General features: G+C 44.6%; 1 protein-coding gene across 1 annotated transcript; it reads right to left on the reverse strand.

Moving 5' to 3' along the window:
* Positions 1-3871: 3871 nt before the first annotated feature.
* Positions 3872-6434, reverse strand: LOC142910260 (uncharacterized; the record flags this gene model as incomplete). The annotated part of the gene is made up of 1 exon (XM_076059963.1): positions 3872-6434. A coding segment is annotated over one exon (1065 nt), but the record flags the coding sequence as incomplete, so codon positions are not given.
* Positions 6435-13763: the final 7329 nt, after the last annotated feature.

The following is a 13763-nucleotide window of genomic DNA, read 5'->3' on the forward strand; positions in this document are numbered from 1 at the left end:
AAGAATAAATATCAGCTCTATGTTTTCAAATAAATACATTTTGGGTATCGAATAAATTATAGTCTAAAGAAGCTACACATGACGAATTGTAGGCAATTATAGTTATAATCAAAATACATTTTTAAACAATCACGTGGTCCCTGTAGTCGCCGTTAGAGACACAAAATCTGCTTGAAAACAGTTCATCAACATATATGAATGCATTGATTCGAATAAGCAGAGTTAATTTCCTATTTATGGCATGCCAGCTATGTGTCAGTTTTCGATATCAACATCACCTTATAAAAGAATAACATTTAAAATATAAGCGCACAACTTTATCCGTGATGAACGCTGCACTTCGTCGTTTTCCTGCAGGGGGCGCTGTAAACCTACACACACCCCCTGCATGCGATCGATGGACGCGCAGGGACAGACGCTCGATTACGTTGGAATTGATCTGCAGACGACCAGCAGCTCCGTGTCGCTTTATCTCGATCCCGCGATCCCCTACCAGGTGAAAGTCCGCATCGAACCGAACCCCCGGCAAAGCCATCTACCTAATGACAAGAGAAAATTCACGCGAAATGTAATTTTCAACGAAGTCTTCCAGATGTAAAATGAAATAAACTTTTAATGAAGAAATGAAATCATCTAAATCAGAACAACACAATTCAAATATGTTTCATTTTAAAACTTCAGAACTTGCGTGAATGCGTCCTTCGTGTGCAAATGTTGTGACTTTCCTGGCCTGAAGGCCATCAATGTGTTGGACCATTAAATGGTGCACAGCGTCTCAACAACAGCAGTGGGGTTTGCTTCAACCGATGGTTACGAACATCCAGACGTGAATCAGCAAGGAGCGTTTCTAGTCCCAGTTAGACAAAATCTACGTCAACACGTAAGACAAAACTACAATTCTTGTTGTAGAGAATGTACCTCCTCCTATACGTGTAACTTTCCAGTGGTATGCCTTGTAACTGATGAATGATCCGAGCGTGCTCCCTATTTCAAAGACAATGAGTTGCTCCAGAGGCCGACGCTTCGTGAAACACAAGAACACCCTTTGACCTGTATCACAGGAACAACGGGTCTCACCCGAGTTCTATGTACAGGTTACTTCCAAAACACACACACACACTTTATCCTAACATCACTTATTCAATGTGGCCCTCAGATAAAATGTTACATGTACGCGCACAATCAGACAAGTATTCATTCTAAATCATTGACGGTCATATTAACATTGAATTACTGCAGCTAAATTGACTGCATCACGTTACATCGTATTAACAAGAAGTTATTTTACAAATGCGCACCGTCTGCTTAACAATGTATGTACACCGTACTATTGTTGCGTCATTCAAAACGAGTAGGCCGTTGCATGCTGGCGTCTTGGTCAAAATGTAGCAAATTCTAAACATTACACTACAAATAATAGATCACGGCGTTTCGATGGCAACACCAGCAATTGTCATCAGGTGGGACAAGCAAGCAGCAAGAAAAAACTGCTGGAGTAGGCGTCTACTACTTCCGCAGTTTCTCTTGCTATGGTTGTCCCACCTGATGACGATTGCTTGTGTTGTGGTCTCAACGCCGCGATCTGTTATGTTTCTACCCACGTGGTGACTTCACCGAAAGAACTCAAGAGTGTGGATTCCTGCAGTCACGAAAGCTTCGAATCAAGATTGCCTACAAACTACACAACTGGGATGACGCATCAATCATCGCCCCCTACTGATAGGTTCTTGTCCACATGCAGACCGGTGCAGGGCCACCACTTTGTGCCACACAGGGGCAGCTGCTACTTGGGGATGCTCTTCGAGTGTTTCAGACGAGGTACGACACAAAACTCCGAGTTGCCGATGTGATAAAGCAAGCACCGTGTAAATGCAAATATTATAACATAGTGAATGCTTGGGAGCTTATTGTCTCTCGCTCCTGGCTAGAGATCTACCCAACCCACAGGTCCACAAAGATTGGCCAGCCTTAATCTGCAGGTTGCACCTAGGAACTGAGTGTCCAACTTCACGTTCTTGTCATTAAAGGCCTGTGACAAAGGTGCATCTATTGGAGCGACATCTCAAGCTTACACATCTACCGGGTCTCCACTTGACTTTGTATTGTCTAGGAGCAAGTCCACCCACACCTCCACTTCCACAAACTGCTGGGAGTTGCCTCGCTCTGCCTCAGTCAGAATTCTCCTCATGCTTCACGTTGCCTCCATCGATGTGAAGGTCCCATTTTTGGAGTTGAATCTTCATCTTCACATTTCACCTTCACTTCTTTGTTCTTCACCATCACTTCTTCCCTCTTCACCTTCACCTCTTCACATTTCACCTTCACCTCTTCACATTTCACCTCGATACCTTTAAAAGTGTCCAAGCTGGGATTTTCTCCGGTTCGTGTTTCATGAGGGATGGGCTCATTGCGGCACTTTGACTTTCACAAGCTGATTTCAGACTCCACTCCTTGCAGATCTTTTGATGCTTCTGTGTTCTCTGGTGCAGTTGAAGATTTGATGAATGTGCAAATGCCTTCCCGCACACACTGCACTTGAAGGGTTTCTCTCCCGTGTGTGTACTCTGGTGTACTTGAAGATTTGATGAATGTGCAAATGCCTTCCCGCACACACTGCACTTGAAAGGTTTCTCTCCCGTGTGTGTTCTCTGGTGTGTTTTAAGAGCAAATGAACCTAAAAATGTCTTCCCACACACACTGCACCTGAAGGGTTTCTCTCCCGTGTGTGTTCTCTGGTGTGTTTTAAGAGCAGATGACCGTGAAAATGCCATCCCACACACAGTGCACTTGAATGGTTTCTCTCCTGTGTGTTCTCTGGTGTTTTAAAAGAGTAGATTAATCTGAAAATGCCTTCCCACACACACTGCACTTAAAGGGTTTCTTTGCCGTGTGTGTTCTCTGGTGTGTTTTAAGAGCAAATGAATCTGAAAATGTCTTCCCACACACACTGCACTTGAAGGGTTTCTCTCCCGTGTGTGTTCTCTGGTGTTTTAAGAGCGGATGACCATGAAAATGTCTTCCCACACACACTGCACCTGAAGGGTTTCTCTCCCGTATGTGTTCTCTGGTGTTCTTTAAGAGTAAAGTTCCAACCTGGAGTAAAGTTCCAACCTAGACATCGATTCCTATGCTCGCTGCTACTCAATTGACATCCCTACGAGAGAGAGCGAGGCTCTACCTTGGTAAACAACAACCACAACAACCACCACCACCACAACGACCACCACCACGATGAGAATTTCTCACCTCGGATTTCAGTGCAAGCGCGCACACGGCAGTTCCCTCCCAAGAGCGGCTCTCCAACTGAATATATTATGTTAATGAGGCCGGCCCATATGTCGAGGGATTGGGGCGTGGGCGCTGAATAATCTCGCGACGGCTTTAACGAACAGATTATGTTAATGAGTCGCCAGTCACTGGGCGTAGCTTTGCCCAAATAAGGATTGCCACTGGAACGACATCGGCAGTGACCCGAGCGGAGGTGACGTCACGCCCAAAGAGCGCGGTGGACGGGGGAAGGGTGAATACCTTGGTGACATGACATCACTAGCGAGGTACACCTCCCCCTGGCGTTTCACGCCGATGAGGTAATGCAGAGTGGTGACGTCCCAGAGTTGGAGTTTAAGTTGATTTAGATTCATTTTCTATTGCTCCCTCCCTTGGGTGCGTGGGCTCAGCAACGTGGACATTATTGTGTATACACTGTGTGTGTACACTATGTGTATACACTGTGTGTCACTGTGCGTGTACACTGTGTGTGTGTACACTATGTGTGTACACTGTTTGTGTCCACATTGAACCAAACCCCCGGCAAGGCCATCCACTTAATGACGTGAGAAAATTCACGCGAAATGTCCTTTTCAATGAAGTCTTCAAGATGTAAATTGATACAAGCTTTTAATGAGGAAATAAAATCATCTAATGCAAAACGCAACACAATTCAAATGTTTCATTTTAAAAGTTCAAAACAGAGCATGGGGTACTTGCGTGAATGCGTCCTTCGTGTGCAAATGTTGTGACTTTCCTGGCCTGAAGGCCGTCAATGTGTTGGACCCTTATTGGTGCACAGCGTCTCAACAACAGCAGTGGGGTTTGCTTCAAGCGATAGGTACGAACATTCAGACGTGAATCAGCAAGGAGCGTTTCTAGTCCCAGTTAGACAAAATCTACGTCAACACGTAAGACAAAACTACAATTCGTGTTGTAGAGAATGTACCTCCTCCTATACGTGTAACTTTCAAGTGGTATGCCTTGTAACTGATGAATGATCCGAGCGTGCTCCCTATTTCAAAGACAATGAGTTGCTCCAGAGGCAGACGCTTCGTGAAACACAAAAGTACCCTTTGTCCTGTACCACAAGAACAACGGGTCTCACCCGAGTTCTCTGTACAGGTTACTTCCAAACACACACACACTTTGTCCTAACATCACTTATTCAATGTTTGACCCTCAGACAAAATGTTATATGTACGCGCACAATCAGACAAGTATTCATTCTAAATCATTGACGGGCATATTAACAACATTGAATTACTGCAGCGAAATTGACTGCATCACGTTACATCGTATTAACAAGACGTTATTTTACAAATACGCACCGTCTGCTTAACAGTGTATGTACAACGTACTATTGTTGCGTCATTCAAAACGAGTAGGCCGTTGCATGCTGGCGCCTGGGTCAAAATGTAGCAAATTCTAAACATTACGCTACAAATAATAGATGAGGGCGCTTCGATGGCAACACAAGCAATCGTCATCAGGTGGGACAAGCACAGCAGCAAGAAGAAGAAACTGCTGGAGTAGGCGCCACGACTTCAGCAGTTTCTCCTGCTGTGGTTGTCCCACCTGATGACGATTGCTTGTGTTGCGATCTAAACGCCGTGATCTGTTATGTTTCTACCCACGTGGTGACTTTACCGAAAGAACTCAAGAGTGTGGATTTCTGCAGTCACAAAAGCTTCGAATCAAGATTGCCTACAAACGACACAACTGAGATGACGCATCAATCATCGCCCCCTACTGACAGGCTCTTGTTCACATGCAGGCCGGTGCAGGGCCACCACCTTGTGCCAAACAGGGGCAGCTGCTACTTGGGGATGCTCTTCGAGTGCTTCAGACGAGACACAAAACTCCGAGTTGCCGAGGCGATAAAGCAAGCACTGTGTAAATGCAATTATAATAAAATAGTGAATGCTTGGGAGCTTATTGTCTCTCGCTCCTGGTTAGAGATCTACCCAACCAACAGGTCCACAAAGACTGGCCGCCCTTACTCTGCAGGATGAACCTAGGAGCTGAGTGTCCAACTTCACATTCTTGTCATTAAAGGCCTGTGACAAAGGTGCATCTATTGGAGCGACATCGTCTCTGGCTTACACATCTACCGGGTCTCCACTTGACTTTGTATTGTCTCGGAGGAAGTCCACCCACACCTCCACTTCCACAAACTGCTGGGAGTTGCCTCGCTCTGCCTCACAGTCAGAATTCTCCTCCTGCTTCACGATGTGAAGGTCCCATTTTGGAGTTAAATCTTCATCTTCACATTTTACCTTCACTTCTTCGCTCTTCACCATCACCTCTTCACATTTCACCTTCACCTCTTCACATTTCACCTCGATACCTTTAAAAGTGTCCAAGCTGGGATTTTCTTCCGGTTCGTGTTTAATGAGGGATGGGCTCATTGCGGCACTTTGACTTTCACAAGCTGATTTCAGACTGCACTCCTTGTGGATCTTCTGATACTTCTGTGTTCTCTGGTGTACTTGAAGATTTGATGAAACTGCAAACGCCTTCCCGCATAGAGTGCACCTGAAGGGTTTCTCTCCCGTGTGTGTTCTCTGGTGTGTTTTAAGAGTAGATGACTGTGAAAATGTCTTCCCACACACAGTGCACTTGAAGGGTTTCTCTTCCATGTGCGTTCTCTGGTGTTTTTTAAGAGTAGATGAATCTGAAAATGTCTTCCCACACACACTGCACCTGAAGGGTTTCTCTCCCGTGTGTGTTCTCTGGTGTTTTTTAAGAGTAGATGACTGTGAAAATGTCTTCCCACACACAGTGCACTTGAAGGGTTTCTCTCCCGTGTGTGTTCTCTGGTGTTTTTTAAGAGTAGATGAATCTGAAAATGTCTTCCCACACACACTGCACCTGAAGGGTTTCTCTCCTGTGTGTGTTCTCTGGTGTGTTTTAAGAGCAAATGACTGTGAAAATGTCTTCCCACACACACTGCACCTGAAGGGTTTCTCTCCCGTGTGTGTTCTCTGGTGTGTTTTAAGAGCAGATGACTGTGAAAATGTCTTCCCACACGCACTGCACTTGAAGGGTTTCTCTCCTGTGTGTGTTCTCTGGTGTGTTACAAGAGCAGATGAGCATGAAAATGCCTTCACACACACACACTGCACTTGAAAGGTTTCTCTCCCGTGTGTGTTCTCTGGTGTAATACGAGATTATATGACTGTGTAAACGCCATCCCACACATCGTGCACCTGAAGGGTTTCTCTCCCGTGTGTGTTCTCTGGTGTGTTACAAGATCAGAGGACTGTGCAAATGCCTTCACACACACACTGCACTTGAAGGGTTTCTCTCCTGTGTGTGTTCTCTGGTGTTTTTTAAGAGTAGATAAACCTGAAAATAACTTGCCACACACACTGCACTTGAAGGGTTTCTCTCCCGTGTGTGTTCTCTGGTGTGTTACAAGATTACATGACTGTGTAAACGCCATTCCGCACATCGTGCACCTGAAGGGTTTCTCTCCCGTGTGTGTTCTCTGGTGTTTTACAAGATCAGATGACTGTGCAAATGCCTTCACGCACACACTGCACCTGAAGGGTTTCTCTCCTGTGTGTGTTCTCTGGTGTTTTACAAGATCAGATGACTGTGAAAATGCCTTCACGCACACACTGCACTTGAAGGGTTTCTCTCCTGTGTGTGTTCTCTGGTGTTTTTTAAGAGTAGATAAATCTGAAAATGTCTTCCCACACACACTGCACTTGAAGGGTTTCTCTCCTGTGTGTGTTCTCTGGTGTTTTTTAAGAGTAGATAAATGTGAAAATGCCTTCCCACACACACTGCACTTGAAGGGTTTCTCTCCCGTGTGTGTTCTCTGGTGTGTTACAAGATTACATGACTGTGCAAACGCCATCCCGCACATCGTGCACCTGAAGGGTTTCTCTCCCGTGTGTGTTCTCTGGTGGTTCTGAAAAACTGATGGCCATGCAAATGCCTTGTTACACACAGTACATTTGAAGGGTTTCTCTCCCGTGTGAGTTCTCTGGTGCCGTGTCAAATTTCCAGTCCGGTCCGTGCTGTATGCACGCTGGTCACATTGTTGACTTGTCGTACCGAGCTGCGCTGAGTGCCTTTGCTCCATCAGACCAATTCTGCAGAGGAAGCGTCAGCTGCAGACATAAAAAAATAATATCCACACCATCTACATGTCAGGTACAGAGGAATGCACACGTGACTTACACGTCTATACTTATTAATATATTCATGATGTAGTGAAAAAGTTTCCCAAATTAATCAGATTTGATGAACGTGAAAACGCCTTCACGTACAGAGTGCACCTGAAGGGTTTCTCTCAACGGGCTGTTATGGCACACAATGAGAGGGGAAATGTCATGAATATGCCTGGAAGCCTTCATATATTCAAGATGAATGTTAACTCAAAACTCTAAGCACACAATTTCGGCTGTCTTACTACAAAATGAATATTTATGAAAGCTAAATTCAGCTGACATAGCAAAGGGTGTTGAAAACAATACTATTTGTGTTTTGCATAAATGCATGAATTAATGTTCAATCGCAACTTAGAGGTGTGAATCCAGGCTAAGATGTCCTTTAATGCTGGGATGAACAGTTCTGACTTCAGCTGAATGTGTGTGCTGTGTTCACCTCCTGTTTCCATTCTTATTAAGAGTTCCAGAGGAAAACAAAAATAAACTATTGTTTTGATATAACCTCCGTGTGCAATAGAGTTAACAGACTTTACTGCAAACACAAACTTCACACTGTCACACACTGCCATGAGTAAACAGGTGGTGGTGTGACAAGCACCATGCCTGGCCACCTTCATCTGCTCAGCATTAATTCTTCCTCACTCCACCAAGTAATGAATCGAGGATCAATCAACATAGCCAAGGCTATCCGTGTCTCTATCTCTCTCTCCCCGTGGTGAAGGTGTTCCCCTCCACACATTCAGAGTCAACAGCGGCACGCGCTTAGCGTCTTTGACCGATAGATACATTGACGCACGTATTGTTGGTTCTTTCAGTAAAGTCACGTAGATTGAAAATAAAAATAACAGATTAAATTTAATAAGATAAAGACCACTTGTGTTGCGATCAAAACGACGTGGTTTTTGCTTTATTTACAATTCTTAATTATTTTTACAATATGTTATTTTAATTTAATTTTCTATCTACGTGACTTTACCGAATAAACCAAGAATATGAATTCCTGCAATCACGAAAGTTTCAAGTCATAACATTCACACACGTTGACAAAGCCTCACCGTGTGTTGTTGTGGGCAGGTCGCTTCTGATAACAAGAGCGGTATAGCAGCTCAAGCGGGCTTGGCCTGCTAACAAAAGAACGAAAGTAAAAACTGTGTGAATATTTACAATAAAACAAAAGTTACAAAGTGGCGAGCCGGGTGAAGGCAAATTAAACTTAAGCGAGATAATTAAAGTGAATGCAATCAGGCGAGGGCAGGAGGCAAGGCCCCGCGTGGCTAGGCCCCGCGTTGTAAAGTTCCAACCTGGACATCGATTCCCATGCTCGCTGCTACTCAACTGACATCCCTACGAAAGAGAGAGAGAGGCTCTACCTTGGTAAACAACAACAACAACCACCACCACCACAACGACCACCACCACAACAACGATGAGAATTTCTCACCTCGGATTTCAGTGCAAGCGCGCACACGGCAGCTTCCTGTTACCTCGCGACAGCAGGAAGTAGTATGACGTCACTTCCCTCCCACGAGCGGCTCTCTAAATGAAAATATATGTTTTGATTTAAAGCTTTCGTGACTGCAGTAATTCATATTCTTAGTTTTTTCGGTAAAGTCACGTTGAAGAGAAACAACAAAATAATAAAATATATAAAACAATAAAAAACTCTCACGACGTTTCGACCATAACTCAAACGGTCATCTTCAGGTGTGTTGGTTTGCATAAATTTATTTTTAAACGGCGCATTTATTTATTTATAAAAAAACGTTAGCGTCACGCGCAGCGATTTGGCAGTTTACCCAGGACTAGTCCATCTATATTTTGAAAAGAGGAGGGGGGAGACGAAATTTTTTTTTATAATGTATGCTGTCTGAAAGCCACTGTAAGCGTGAACACTCAATTAAGAACTGAAATGGTTTATCAAATCTTTCCAATGATTGCTAAGATAGAATCCATCTTCTCGGTTGAAATTGTCTCTGTGCTTGTGTATGTGGATAGCCTAATGAACGAATCTCTCATGGAAGCCAGATGGCTTACAAAGAACCTCTGTCTTGGAAAAGTCAATGGCATGTGAGCCTACTGAATTAGAACAATGATCTGCTACGGCCGAGGTGTTGGTCCTACCGTGTTTAAGGTCTGCTTTGTGTTCACGAATGCGGTCCAAGACATGGCGTTTGGTTTCTCCAACGTAACTACTACCACAGAGGCAACTTAGTTTGTAGACACCAGGGTATTGTATGTCCGGAATCACATCTTTTACAGACGGAACCAGATCACGAATTTTATGTAATGTGTTGAAACGGACCTGGATCTTGTGTTTATTCAAGATTTTGGAGATCTTTTTTGTGATCCCAGCAATGTAGGGTAAAGTGATGGTTTTGAAAGGCTCCTCAAGAGGGTTCTTCTTCATGGTTTGAGTGATAGCTTTGCGGATTGTATAGTCGGAGTAACCATTAGCCCTAAGAGCTTGGTGTACGTGCTTGAGTTCACTGCTTATGTGTTCCTGGTCGGATATGCATTGGGCTCTATGATACAGAGTCTTGATGAGAAAATTCTTCTGTGATGGATGGTGGTGGGAATCCGGTTTCAGATAAGCATCCGTATGGGTAGCTTTCCTGTAGACAGAGTGGCTCATTGAACCATCAGGTCTCTTTTTAATTAGGACATCCAAAAAAGGTATCTTGCCATCTATTTCGACTTCCATGGTAAATCTGATGGCTAGGTGTATGGAATTGATGTGGTCGAAGAATTGGTCTAGAGCAGGCCGGCCATGTGGCCAGATGACAAAAGTGTCATCCACGTACCTCTTCCATAAGGTTGGGCGCAGAGTGGCAGTCTGGATGGCGTCAGTCTCAAATTTCTCCATGAAAATGTTAGCTATAACTGGAGAAAGGGGGGAGCCCATTGGGGTGCCCTCAGTTTGTTTGTAGAAAGTTCCATTCCAAGTGAAGTATGTATTGGTTAAACAGTGTCTCACCAGGGGGGGTACCTCAGTGTTTAGTCCTTGATGAACCAAGTCTTCAATGATTGCAATGGTGTCAGGTACAGGAACCTTGGTGAATAAGGAAACTACATCAAAACTGACAAGCAGGTCGTCTGGGGACAGGGAAATACCCTTAATTGTCGATACCAGGTGAGTAGAATTTTGTACCGCAGAGGTGGTCTTTCCAGTGAAAGGACGCAGGATTTCAGACAAAAAAACGAGCTAGTTTATAGGTGGGGGGAGCTGATAGTAGAGACTATGGGACGAAGAGGTGTATCAACTTCATGTATTTTTGGTAAGCCGTATAATCTTGGTGGCCTGGCAGCAGAAGGTTTCAACGAAAACTGTTTGACCCACCAGAGAACACACACAGGAGAGAAACCCTTCAAGTGCACTGTGTGTGGGAAGGCATGTTCACGGTCATCTGCTCTTAAAAGACACCAGAGAACACACACGGGAGAGAAATCCTTCAAATGCACTGTGTGTGGGAAGCCATTTTCACAGTCATATAATCTTCAAGTACACCAGAGAACACACACAGGAGAGAAACCCTTCAAGTGCACTCTGTGTGGGAAGGCGTTTACACTTTCATCTACTCTTGTAACACACCAGAGAACACACACGGGAGAGAAACCCTTCAAGTGCAGTGTGTGTGGGAAGGCGTTTGCACAGTCATCTGCTCTTGTAAAACACCAGAGAACACACACGGAAGAGAAACCCTTCAAGTGCACTCTGTGTGGGAAGGCGTTTAGACTTTCATCTACTCTTGTAACACACCAGATAACACACACGGGAGAGAAACCCTTCAAGTGCAGTGTGTGTGGGAAGGCGTTTTCACAGTCATCTGCTCTCGTAAAACACCAGAGAACACACACGGGAGAGAAACCCTTCAAGTGTACTCTGTGTGGGAAGGCGTTTACACTTTCATCTACTCTTGTAACACACCAGAGAACACACGGGAGAGAAACCCTTCAAGTGCAGTGTGTGTGGGAAGGCATTTGCACAGTCATTTGTTCTTGTAGCACACCAGAGAACACACACGGGAGAGAAACCCTTCATGTGTACTCTGTGCGTGAAGGCGTTTGCACATAAACTACATCTTTAAGTACACCAGAGAACACAAGCATCAGAAGAAGTGGAGTCTGAAATCAGCTTGTGAAAGTCAAAGTGCTGCCATGAGCCCATCCCTCATGAAACACGAACCGGAAGAAAATCCCACCTTGGACACTTGTAAAGGTATCAAGGTGAAATATGAAGAGGTGATGGTGAAGAGGGAATAAGTGATGGTGAAATGTGAAGATGAAGATTCAACTCCAAAATGGGACCTTCACATCGATGGAGGCAACGTGAAGCAGGAGGAGAATTCTGACTGTGAGGCAGAGCGAGGCAACTCCCAGCAGTTTGTGGAAGTGGAGGTGTTGGTGGACTTCCTCCGAGACAATACAACGTCAAGTGGAGACCCGGTAGATGTGTAAGCCAGAGACAATGTCGCTCCAATAGATGCACCTTTGTCATAGGCCTTTAATGACAAGAATGTGAAGTTGAACACTCAATTCCTAGGTTCAACCTGCAGAGTAAGAGCGGCCAGTCTTTGTGGACCTGTGGGTTGGGTAGATCTCTAACCAAGAGCGAGAGACAATAAGCCCCCAAGCATTCACTGTTATAATAATTGCATTTACACGGTGCTTGCTTAATCGCCTCAGCAACTTGGAGTTTAGTGTCGTACCTCGTCTGAAACACTCGAAGAGCATCCCCAAGTAGCAGCTGCCCCTGTGTGGCACAAGGTGGTGGCCCTGCACCAGCCTGCATGTGGACAAGAGCCTGTCAGTAGGGGGCGATGATTGATGCGTCATCTCAGTTGTGTAGTTTGTAGGCAATCTTGATTCGAAGCTTTCGTGACTGCAGGAATCCACACTGTTGAGTCATTTCGGTAAAGTCACCACGTGGGTAGAAACATAACAGATCACGGCGTTTAGATCACAACACAAGCAATCGTCATCAGGTGGGACAACCACAGCAAGAGAAACTGCTGAAGTAGTAGGCGCCTACTCCAGCAGTTTCTTATTGCTGCTGTGCTTGTCCCACCTGATGACGATTGCTTGTGTTGCCATCGAAGTGCCGTGATCTATTATTTGTAGCGTAATGTTTAGAATTTGTTACATTTTGACCCAGACGCCAGCATGCAACGGCCTACTCGTTTTGAATGACGAAGCAATAGTTTGTTGTACATACACTGTTAAGCAGACGGTGCGTATTTGTAAAATAGTTTCTTGTTAATACGATGTAACGTGATGCAGTCAATTTCGCTGCAGTAATTCGATGTTAATATGCCCATCAATGATTTAGAATGAATACTTGTCTGATTGTGCGCGTGCATGTATCATTTTGTCTGAGGGTCACACATTGAATAAGTGATGTTAGGACAAAGTGTGTGTTTTGGAAGTAACCTGTACAGAGAACTCGGGTGAGACCCGTTGTTCTTGTGATACAGGTCAAATGGTACTTTTGTGTTTCACGAAGCGTCTGCCTCTGGAGCAACTCATTGTTTTTGAAATAGAGAGCACGCTCGGATCATTCATCAGTTACAAGGCATACCACTTGAAAGTTACACGTATAGGAGGAGGTACATTCTCTACAACACGAATTGTAGTTTCGTCTTACGTGTTGACGTAGATTTTGTCTAACTGGGACTAGAAATGCTCTTTGCTGATTAACGTCTGGATGTTCGTACCTATCGGTTGAAGCAAACCCCACTGCTGTTGTTGAGACGCTGTGCACCAATAATGGTCCAACACATTGACGGCCTTCAGGCCAGGAAAGTCTCAACATTTGCACACGAAGGACGCATTCACGCAAGTACCCCATGCTCCGTTTTGAAGTTTTAAAATGAAACATCTTCGAATTGTGTTGTTTTGAATTAGATGATTTTATTTACTCATTAAAAGCTTGTATCAATTTACATCTGGAAGACTTCATTGAAAAGTACATTTCGTGTGAATTTTCTCTCGTCATTAAGTAAATGGCCTTGCCGGGGGTTAGGTTCAATGTGGACACAAACAGGGTACATACACAGTGTATACACACAGTGTATACACAGTGTACACACACACAGTGACACACAGTGTACACACACAGTGACACACAGTGACACAGTGACACAGTGTGTACACACTCAGTGACACACACTGACACAGTGACACAACAACAACCGTCATTCGCCACTAAGTGGTGGTGACGTCACCACGACGCTTGTGCCAGGCACAGTGACACACACACAGTGACACAGTGACACACACAGCGACACACAGTGACACACAGTGTATACACAGAGT

Source organism: Petromyzon marinus, unplaced genomic scaffold (genome assembly GCF_048934315.1).
Source record: "Petromyzon marinus isolate PM22_M1 ecotype Great Lakes invasive population unplaced genomic scaffold, UKy_Petmar_22M1.pri1.0 PM_G_Scaffold_14, whole genome shotgun sequence".
NCBI classification, from domain to species: Eukaryota; Metazoa; Chordata; class Hyperoartia; order Petromyzontiformes; family Petromyzontidae; genus Petromyzon; species Petromyzon marinus.